Genomic DNA, 11,509 nt, shown 5'->3' on the forward strand with positions numbered 1-11,509 from the left:
GGGCTTGCGGCAATCACATGTGACGACCCTGGGCTGGACTCTGCTTCGTCCATGGTGAAAGCCGATCCGGTGATCCACAGCGCAAAGTTGTTGTATTTCCTCAGCGACCAGCACGGATCAGCTCTAGGCATGACGAAGCGGATATTGTCCTCTTTTGGAAGACCAAACAAAGTAGTTTCTCTTTCACAACAAAACACACAGCGTCTTCACGACATGGCAACAACAATACTACAGCGAGAATATAAGTTACGCCTTCTTTCTTTGCGTGAACGTTTGGGCGGCGTTATGCAAATCTTCCGAGATCGTGACGTAGGTATGTGGGGGTGTGTTAGAACGAGCCGTTTTAGGTAGGTGTGGCTGACTCTTAACTTTTATAAAGAATATCTCTTTGGATTTGAGACTTTAGTCTTTGCAACTTTACAGATCTTCTTTATGCACCAAGAGCTTGTAACACTCCAAAGAGAAAGGAAAAATTGAAATCGCATCATATGACCCCTTTAAATAAATTCTGAAGACATCAGGAGCTACTGCAACAGTTTTATAGATAGTTTAATACTTCACAAAACAATTACTTCACCTTAGAAATCAGTATTGACATTTTAGTACTCTTGCTGTATTAACGTTTCACTTATGTAGACAGTGTAAAGAACAACAACATTAAGTTACAGATTGATGCTTTTAATTGAGCACTGCCTTACGAGCAGCTAATATCTGTCAGCGTCATGTCTAATGTTCTTTCTCAGTGATACACTGATCAATAGTAGTAAAAGCTTCTGGTGACTTTAAAAGCATCAGAAGTGCCAACGTATGGTGTGATGGTGTTGTTATCCGTGAATTGATTGTAGTGTCCAAAGTGTTGAATCCAGTAGGTTCCTGTCTGTGCCGTGAGCGGGATGTGCCACTCCACTTTTGACTGACACCGGCCAGCAAGTCCTTTAATCCAGTGAAACCTGAATATACATAATGAGTCCATATTATAGCATATATTTATTTTTAATTATTAATATTATAATTTAACAATTTTACACTATTTTTCACTGTTTTCTGTTATCCCAGTTCAAACATTCAGGTTAGTCTACTCACAGAATTTTGAACAGAATTTTGAAAACTAATATCAAATAAATTAACATTCAATTAAAAACTTTGATGCCCTTTTATCAGTTCCAGTTTTGCTGACATACACAGTAAAAAATGACCGTGAATTTAACGGTAAAAGACTGTAAAAATGCTATAGTAAAAACCTGTTAAATGGTTAACGGTAAATTTAACGGTAAATTTCCCTACTATATACAGTGAAAAACTGTATTGGACATTACATGTATTGGACATTAAATTTACGGTAGTATACCGTTTTTGAAAGAGACAGTATAATTTACAGTGAATAACCGTAAATTGACATTCCCAGAATTCCCTGCGTTACATTTCAAATTTGATGTTTTTTTGCTGAAATAACTATGTTTCTTCTTAGTTTTTTCTTATCAGTTTTGTATATTAGGGTTGTGTGTTACACCTAATGTTGTTAAATGAATGGGGCTTTGGTTCATCATGTGACTTTCTCATCACCACCTGCATTTGGTGGTTATCAGTGTATTACGAAGGTAAAAAACAGATTTCAGTACTTTAATAGGTTGGCATATTAACATTATATCAGTTAATGAAATTACGGTATTTAACTGTAAATTTAAGTTCAAACCGTAAAATGTAAAATGTTGCTACTGTATTTTTTACGGTAAAATTTTACGTTTTTTTACCGTAAATTTTATTTTAATTTAAATTTAATTTATCATTTTTATTTTTTTTTACAGTGACTGTGTTTTGCCTTTACGCATTATGTCAACATAAATGTACAGACTGTCTAATCTAGAATTCCTTTATGGATCACACATGGATTTCGGCCCGAGGATTGAAATGCCTATATAATTAATAAGTGATAAGACCTTGACTCAGCGTTTGCCTTATCGGGGATAGACCTTGAAAGATACCATCAGCTTTAAGATGGCTTTATTAACTCAACCTCAAAGTAAAATTATAGAAGGATACAAACGAATATGATAACATTTAAAAAGCATTTAAAAAATGCATCTTTCTGCAGCATGTACTGTACTGTCTGTAGAAAACACATTACCTTGTTTCTCACGATGCATCCGTGTGAATTATTTCCCATGAGTTGGTGTCGTTATGAAACCTCTCCACTGTGACAAATGTCTTATCTCTCTGATATCATAATCACCACAGATTGGTAATATCTCATGCATAAAAGAGCATGTTTTGCAAGAGATTACTGTACAGTTACTGCTACTTAAGAACTCACGAATGTGACAGATGCAATTTCTCCCTTTAGAATAAATAAATCACATGAAGCCTGTCAATTTATAATAGTAAGCTTTCACTAGGACAGTTTTAATGAGCAGTCACATTTTTCATGTGCATAAAAGGTAAATTGTCAACAGCGTAGAAGTCACATTCAAATCAAGCAGCTTTATGTTGGTTAGCGCATCAAATTCACATGTCCAACTTGAACAAGAATCAAAATCTACATGGGGAACTTTTTCACACTCATGCGAAACTCCCAAACATGTGGATTCCTATTGAAATGATTGATTTTGTCTGCAAAATTGCTCCAAGCAATAGTAAAAGTGACCGCACCTTTACTGTACTGTTTGTACATCAGAATTATTGACCTACCACTTTATAGACGGGGTTAACCTGCTGTAAAACGTCACCAAATGTGGTGTCAGCTGAAGCTACATCTGCAACTGGGTCCTTCACTTGATTAAAAAATTTGTCTTCATCAAAGAAAGGGGGTTCAGGACCCTTAGGCAGCTCTCCAATTGTTTCCTGTGAAAAATTGATTCATTCATGAGATCAGGCAGGCCATTTCAGTTCATCAAAAAGTCACAAATGACTGTAAGGCAGCAGAGCATTACGTGAGCTATAGCTCTGGCCAGGCCTCTGTAGCGCTGGATGTAAGCCGAGAGAGTGTGAGGACCATAAATAGTGGATGCGCCCTCATATCGCTGGATCTGTGAGGATAGAGGAAAAATACAGACACATATGAAGAGTTCAGATGCAAAAAGATGGCACTTAGAGGCTTTTGCATCTGAACTCTTCATATTTTTTGGATCACTGACCCTGTAGCACCATGTAAATACCATGACTATATTACGCTATGTTTTTGTAAGCGTCGATGGTTCACTAAAACTGAGGCATGCAGTATATACCTGATACTCTTCGTATGTTGTGATGTAGTGGGTGTAGATGTTGCACAGACCAGCGACGACCACCACTGCATTAGCGAAAGACTCTTTCACCTCCAACTCCTATGCAAATCATGTGAAATTATTGTGACGTCAAAATACACCACTGTCTATTCCCCCTAAACATATTGATATTTGTGTCAAAATATGTTTATTCAACTTAAAATGGAATCCTCTAAAAACAGATCATAGCTTTAAACAAATTAATTTATTATATTTGTATTAATAGAGTTTTCACTTTTGGGTGAACTATCCCTATATGTACACTCTAAAAAATGCTGGGTTAAATATAACCCAGCGCTGGGTTAAAAAGGGACAAACCCAGCAGTTGGGTTGTTTTGAACCCAACCGCTGGGTCAAAACAACCCAATAGCTGGGTCAAAACAACCTAATAGCTGGGTCAAAACAACCCAATAGCTGGGTTTGTCCCTTTTTAACCAATAATTTTTTAGAGTGTAGACTACTGGCTTAGAATAAGAATTACATTTAGAATAATTAAATTTTTTAATGAAAAATGTTTTTGAAATATTAAAAAAAGCTGAATTTTCAGCATCATTACTCCAGTCTTCAGTGTCACATGAGTCTTCAGAATTCATTCTGATATGCTGATTTGCTTAAACATTTCTTATCAATGTTAAAAACAGTTTTTGCTGCTTAATATTTTTGTATAATCTGGGATACACTGCTAGTCAAAGGTTTGGTGTAAGAAAGATTAATAAAAAGAAATGAATACTTTAATTCAGCAAGGATGCATTAAACTGATCGAAAGTGACAGTAAAGACATTTATAATATTACAAAAGATTTCTGTTTTAAATTAATACTGTTGATACTTTTGAATTCATCAAAGAATCCTGAGAAAAAAAATGTATGACATTTCCCACAAAAATATCAAGCAGCAAAAATATCTGAGCTCCAATAATAATTTACAAAATGAAGCACCAAAATCAGCATATTAGAATGTTTTCTAAAGGATCATGTGACACTGAAGAAAATTCAGCTTTGCATTACAGAAATAATTTACATTTAAACAAATATTGAAATAGAAAAGAGTTATTTTAAATTCTAATTACATTACACAAAATTACTGTTCTTACTGTATTTTAATCAAATAAATGCAGCCTTGGTAAGCAGAAGGGACTTCTTTCAAAGTCATTAAAAAGTCTTAATTATTCCAAACCTTTTACCAGTAGTGAATGTGCAATTCTTACCTTTTTGACTGCCTCTCGTATCCTTCTCCCTGACATGGTACTAGAACACAGAAGACAATTTGGGGTAAACAATATTGGCTGGTTATAGAGCCACAGTTTCCTATTTTCATTTTCCTTATACTAATTAACAGAACTCACGTAAATTCTCCTGGGACTGCAACTATGGCTAAAGAGCCGATAGTGATGATCTGAACGTCCACGGTGGCTGGATGCCATGGGAGGGGCGAATCCATCTGCACAGAAGCGAATATCACTGTTATTATTTCAAAACAAATAAAAGAGTTATGAATACTTGCCATTACCTATTGTCATGTACTGTGTAAAAAGTGGCAATTCTGGAGCGAATTTCCCTTTTGGCACATTCTTATCTTATGCTAATAATAACAAAAGATACCATATTGTATATCAGGTTATTCCGTTTCTTTATGAGCTCTACTTGTCCTCATACCTCCCCAGTGCTGAAGAGGATTGGTTTAGGCTGATGACAAGCCGTGGTCTCGTTGGAAGGGGGTCCCAAAACTGCATCTCTAATTCCATCCCAGAAAGGATCTCCATCAGTATCCCCTGGTCACAAGAAAAAGCATAACCATAATTATCTACCTGTCAAATTATGTAACCATAAGAATTGGCAAAGTACTTACCAAGCGTGTGATATGAAACTCGACTCCTTACCTTGTATGAAGTTGAATTCTCCTCCTCCATCGGTTGTACCAGCAGCAAAACTGTGGCCCAGAGCAGGTTTACATGTCCGTCCCTGACGACAGAAACAGTTTTTTAGTTCATGTTAAGTTCTACAGACAGCATCTGTGACGTTCAGACGATAACTACAGAAAATATTTTATCTTCCGATTTTAAAAACAAGAGAAAATCATGTTTTGGTGATGCACTGACGTTTTTGAGGGTTAAACGTGAGGCTTGTATTTTATGTTAAAGTACATACAGGAATTATGCAGTGCAAAATGTGTTATTTGATCTGTAAAGTTGTATAAAATTGTCCTTTTGAGAACTACTTCTTTATGTACTTACGTACATAATTCCTGTGAGTCAAGTTTGTTCACTGTAAACAGCACTTTGCGGATCTTTATGTTTTTGTTCATTGAGTTTTCATAAACATGACATGACAATTTCGCACAGACAAGGTTGGTAAGTGTCTCACTAGTCATCTTAGTCTCATGCTTGCACGTATAATTGTCTAAATGGCATGTATACAGTTGAAAAACTGCAAATTGACCATGTTTAAAACAATACAAATGGAATGATTTCTGAAGGATCATGTAACACTGAAGACTGGAGTAATGGGCTGCTGAAAATTCAGCTTTGACATCACAGGAATAAATTACATTTTACATTTTTTAAATTTCAAAAACATTTTTGAAAAATCTTTATTATTACAAACTTTTTACCGGTAGTCTACATATAGGGATAGTTCACCCAAAATTAAAAAACTCTATTATTATTATTATTATTATATAAATTAATGAACTATTTAATATAGAACATTTCTTTAAAGTTGCTTTAAAACAATGTGTATTTTAAAAAGTGCTAAACAAATAAAATAAGACTTTACACTTTTAGTACATGTTCTTAATCTCAGTAGCCGTATTTCATGCACAGGAACCCTGTACTCACTGTATGAGTCTCATCGGTCATGTTGACCCACTGATGTGCGCCGTAAACGGGCCCATGCAGCTCCTGCTTTGCACTGCTGTACAGCTCCTGCAGAACAAATTGACTGTAAAGTAACGCACTCGCACCACAATCACTGATACACATCAGGATCAAGCAATAGGACAAATGAGACAAACCTTTGCTTTTTTAGACATATTCTTTCCTATGATCCTGGTGCTTTCAAACACGTCCTCACCCGGTCCAAAAGCTATGCACGCTTTTTTCTGTTGAAAGGCACATGGAGAGTAAATATTTCCAAGTGTCTGCAGATATTTAAGTTGAAATATAAAACTGAACGTTTCAATCAATCAATTAAAGGGGTCATATGATGCAATTTAATTTTTTCCTTTCTCTTTGGAGTGTTACAAGCTCTTGGTGCATAAAGAAGATCTGTAAAGTTGCAAAGACTAAAGTCTCAAATCCAAAGAGATATTCTTTATAAAAGTTCAGAGTCCAAATGCAGACATGGTTTTGTTTACGTGGCGCGATGCAACGCAATGCGTAAAAAGACAGTATAAGTCATTATAATCAGTAATTATGTCCCCACTGGATGCAACAAATGCCTCGTTTGTAATGGGTTTTAATGTTTTGTCTCGTCGCTCCGGCCGGGACACGGCATCAACAGTATGGTGAGGGGCGTAACATTTCCGTCTCATGCTTGAGGTATTCGGCCAATCACAACGCATTGGATATCTGGCCAATCAGAGCACACCTCGCTTTTCAGACCGATTAGTTTTGTAAAAATCGACGCGTTTCAGAAGGCGGGGCATACAGGAGAAACAATAATGTACAGTATGTGGAAAATAATGTGTTTTTTTTACTTTAAACCGCATAAACACATTTCATTACACCAAATACACAAAATAATGTTCTTTTTAGCAGCATCATATGACCCCTTTAAATAAATAAAAAATATAAATCAAAATATACATATTAAAATGTGTGTATACGTACAACACTGTACGCACAACACCGTTGATAAATAACTCACTCCACCAATGGGACAGGAGCTGTTAAGGTAGTCACACTTCTCGCCGGTGTTCACACAGACAGGGCCGCGAATGTTGGGAGATGAATCTCCAAGATTACTGGAGGAAAAGCCGGCTACAAAAGGGCCCTGGAGGTAAACAGACCGTGATGCATTACTGCTGAGCTTTTCATACTGTCCCAGAGTCAAAAAGCCTATTATAAATAACTGACGACATAAGCAACAGAAATTTTATCTTCGGTTTAATTTATAGGGCAAAGAGATCTTGCATAATAACAACATTAATTAACCATCTTCAATAAGCTTCCTCCGTGTATAGAGCATTCTCAGGAGAACTATTGACTATATTGAACGGCAAAATGTCCTTGTGAACTCTTCAAGTAGATTACAACTAATAAAGACAATTAATTAACCTTGATGATGGGGCTCAGATGGAAAAGGCTCCAATTAAAAGGTTGACCTTTTACCTCACCGGGTAGAAAGCCAATGTTTTTCTCTTGCTCGAAGGCATAGGAGGCGTAGCCGAGGTTGTCCGAGCTCACCATGCTTGGTGTCATTCATACTGACGGGATGCACAGCAAACCAGCTGAGGGCAGATACATAGCCAATAAATCCCTAAAGGCGGGCGTACACGGTGCGATTTTTGCTGTCGTACGAGCTCGCAGGCGATTTTTTTCTCTTGGGAGAAAATCGCAGATCCTCGCATGGTCGCGTCTCCTACCGTGTGAGAAGAATTACGGGCCGATCCGAGACGTTACGAGCACCTCCCGTCCTCCCGATAATTTTCAAACATGTCAAAAAAAATCAGATGCTGTCAATTTAAAAGGCAGAGTAAGTGATTTTTCAAAAACACTTTAGAAAACTGATTCGGTCCGAATCGCAAAACAAACTCAACGTGTCCTTTGTATTCGTCCTATTGTATTTACTAGCTATTTTCCTACACCAGGTCATTGACAATGTGTGTACATATATATATATATATATATATATATACAGTATGTGTGTAACAAAGACTTAACAAAGAGTTTTTAATAACAATCTAGTATTAAATATTCAGAATTTCTATTATGACCATTGTCAATGGCCCACGTGCTATTATAAGAGAAGTGCTTTATGTAAACTTTTCCCATGACTACAGAAGAAGAAACCCAGAATAGTGTGTGTGCTACCTCTAGCCTTAGTCTCTGAGAGACCATGCCGATGTCTGCAGTGATGAACACCACTCTTTTACTGCCGTCATCCACGATGAAGGCTCTGCTGAACAGACGTGTGTGGATCCCTCTCACTGTCTGCTCAGTATTGGCGTAACCCGTCTTTTCCACAAACAAAAAAACTAAATCAGGATTCACAAGAATCTTAAAGGCCTTTGACATCGATATCTGTCCTTCATCATCACATCTGATCAATGCACAGTCATAAACATTATCAGTCTCTTAACAACTGATGAATAACGACTAACAACTGGAATAATAACTTCCGACTAAGGCCTCACCATTAATCACACAGAACAGCTGGCAATAGTTTCAGAGTAAAGTCAAATGATCAAAGTCTAAGAAATGAACTGAACAGAAAATGACTGAGAGAAATAAAGCTGACCATAGGCAGATCGGCCACAGGCCCGGTACAGTCTGCTCGACCCACACCGATCAGATAAGGGTTCTCTGGAGGATTCACCGATGGGCTCGGTTCCTCTGGAGTCGCTTCTTCTGGTGCACAAATAATAAAAAATATTTCTCAATATTAAATATATGAATATGAAATCAGCTAAACTTTTTCCTAGGTGTTAGAATGCATAAGGACAAAAATTATTGCTTAAGAAAAATACATTTTGGTCTATGATCTATAATTTTCTTGTAATTAAACCATGTGTACAGTTCAGAATTACTTAAAACATATGATTACGTTTTTCTGAATCCAATTTGAGGGCCAGGACTGTTATTAGCCCCACTGAGACTGCTGTCATCAAAAGGAAGAGAACTATGAGCGAGATCTCCAGACCGTTGAGTCTTCCGCGCCATCACCCTTCACTGAAACACACACACAAACACACACACACACAAAAGAGCACATGCTTGTAATGCAAAATATAAACACTAAACAACTCAGAACATTGAGCATTGAAAACACTGACACTTAAACACAGAACAAAGAGCAAATGTGCAAAGTATGAAACATAAATCCATATTTCTATGTTGCGAAATGTGGTAACACTACACTTTAAATTATGTTTTTGAAAGAAGTCTCACCCAGGCTGGATTTATTTGATCAAAAATTCAGTTAAAATAGTAATATTGTAAAATATTTTACCATTTTAAATAATTGTTTTCTATTTTAATATATTCTAAAATGTAATTTATTCCTGTGATGCAAAGCTGAATTTTCAGCATCATTACTCCAGTCTTCAGTGTCACATGATCCTTCAGAAATCATTCTAATATGCTGATTTGGTGCTTAGGTAGCTATTCTTCTTATTATCAATGTCAATTAATATTTTTGTGGAAACATTCATACATATTTTCAGGATTCATTGATGAATACAAAGCTCACAACAACAACATTTATCTGGAAAAAAAAAAAGTAATAATGTAAAAGTAGTTTACTTTTACAGTAGGTCACTTTTGATCAATTTAATGCAACCTTGCTGTAAAAAAAAAAAAAAAAAAAAAAAAAACTTTATGTTACGGATAAATAACGAAAGGGTAGCCATGTCTAAAAAGAATTAATTTTGACATGATGCTCATTTCCATCCATAAAATCCATAAAAATATGGCCCAATGTACTGTGTTAATATGAAGGAATTTTCTGTATTATTTAAATATGTTTCACCTGTATTTTGAATTACGCATTGCATTGTAGGAAATGTCCGTAAATTTAAGGTGTACTGGTAATTTTCTACCAGGACATTTTGTGTTTTTCTATGGATTTTTTTAAAAACACATTAAGATTCAAGAGTATGTAACCTTTTGAACCAGTTCACTTGTGTAAATTTTAAATAGTTTTTTGGACTATATGTATAGATCTTTATGTAAAACACCTTATTCAGTACAGTACTATATAAAAAAATATTTTCGATTTTTTTTTTTCCGAATTTTCTGAATTCTTCGATTTATTCCAAACTATAAAATGCAAAAATCTGGGAGGTCCTGGTCGATGCAGCAAATAAAACAAATAAAATGTATATTATGTATGCTATGGGTAATATCTATAATAGAAATACCCTTCTTGTCCTGTGTAAAACCTGTGTATGCCTGGAGTCCAATATTAACATTTGTCAAATGTCAAATACAAGTAATATCTGAATTATAAATACATTGGCGAATAAATAAATTGATTATTGGTCATTAGGTTTTTAAGTTTTTTTTTTTTTTTGGCCATTAACCCATTTAAGCCCACAGTTGCCGCAGTTTATAGTTGTCATTTTCCTTTTGTAAGTATTTTTCTAGATGTTATCCATGTTTTATTTCTCAATGACATGCAAGCAAACAACCAAATAAAGGATTTCAAGAAAAAAAAAAAAAAGGTATTCACTTCCTTCCTGTCACATGAGGCTGTCAAGTTCCTACCCCTACTTTCAGGAAGCATGGCGAAGGCAAACCCTCCAAAAGAAATTTAATTTTCATGTTACTATTAAGTATTTTTTGTTGACAAATATATATCTACATAATCATGAAGGTCTCTAGAATCATCCAAACAAAACAAATCTTCCAGGAGATCTATAGTTTTTTGTATACTTAATCAAAAGTCCAAGCGGCAGCTATAGTTGCCGGTGGGCAAATTACTCGTAAGTACATATCATGGGGAAATGGGGTATACTGTGTTAATAGGTTAATAAATCAAGGTATTGCCGTACATTCAAATACGATTTTCAAGAAAAAAAAAAAAAACCTGGGGAAAATAAATACAGAACATGTTCACATAGGACACAATTAACATGACTATATATCCATGTAACCATTCAGAAAAGTTTGGGCACAAATGGGTTAAGTTTGAAAAATTTTTTGAGTGTTTTATATTCAGAAACAATAGTAACACTTTATTTCACAGTGCCCTGGTTACATATACTTACAGTACTACCAGTGTTGGGGAAAGTTACTTTTAAAAGTAATGCATTACGATATTGCGTTACTCCCTAAAAAAAGTAACTAATTACGTTACTTAGTTACCTACTGCCCCACTTCTGAGTCTGCTTTTGCCATGGGGCTGCATGGCAATTTCCAGTTTTCAAGTGACAGCAGCAGTTTACAGACTTCCGTCAGTCACACAAAAGGAAGAATGGAAAGATAAAGAGCTAACGCATTATGCTGTAGATTATCTTTTTCTCCCCTTTATGACATGTAAGGGGCAAAATATTGAGGCCCCTTTATCCAGTTTGGATGCGTTTCATTCT

General features: G+C 35.7%; 1 protein-coding gene across 1 annotated transcript; it reads right to left on the reverse strand.

Annotated features, from left to right (window-relative positions):
* Positions 1–754: 754 nt before the first annotated feature.
* On the reverse strand, positions 755–11,318 carry LOC107708874 (neutral ceramidase-like). Its single transcript, XM_016513240.1, is given in 19 exon segments — positions 755–950; positions 2,126–2,214; positions 2,294–2,335; positions 2,686–2,838; positions 2,928–3,023; positions 3,222–3,320; positions 4,467–4,506; positions 4,605–4,699; positions 4,915–5,030; positions 5,139–5,220; positions 6,096–6,182; positions 6,272–6,358; positions 7,126–7,251; positions 7,590–7,668; positions 7,778–7,839; positions 8,292–8,435; positions 8,719–8,828; positions 9,025–9,128; positions 11,290–11,318. Coding segments are annotated over 19 exon segments (1,836 nt in total).
* Positions 11,319–11,509: the final 191 nt, after the last annotated feature.

The sequence above is a fragment of the Sinocyclocheilus rhinocerous genome, unplaced genomic scaffold, assembly GCF_001515625.1.
Source record: "Sinocyclocheilus rhinocerous isolate Xijiao unplaced genomic scaffold, SAMN03320098_v1.1 scaffold24, whole genome shotgun sequence".
In the NCBI taxonomy this organism is placed as follows: domain Eukaryota; kingdom Metazoa; phylum Chordata; class Actinopteri; order Cypriniformes; family Cyprinidae; genus Sinocyclocheilus; species Sinocyclocheilus rhinocerous.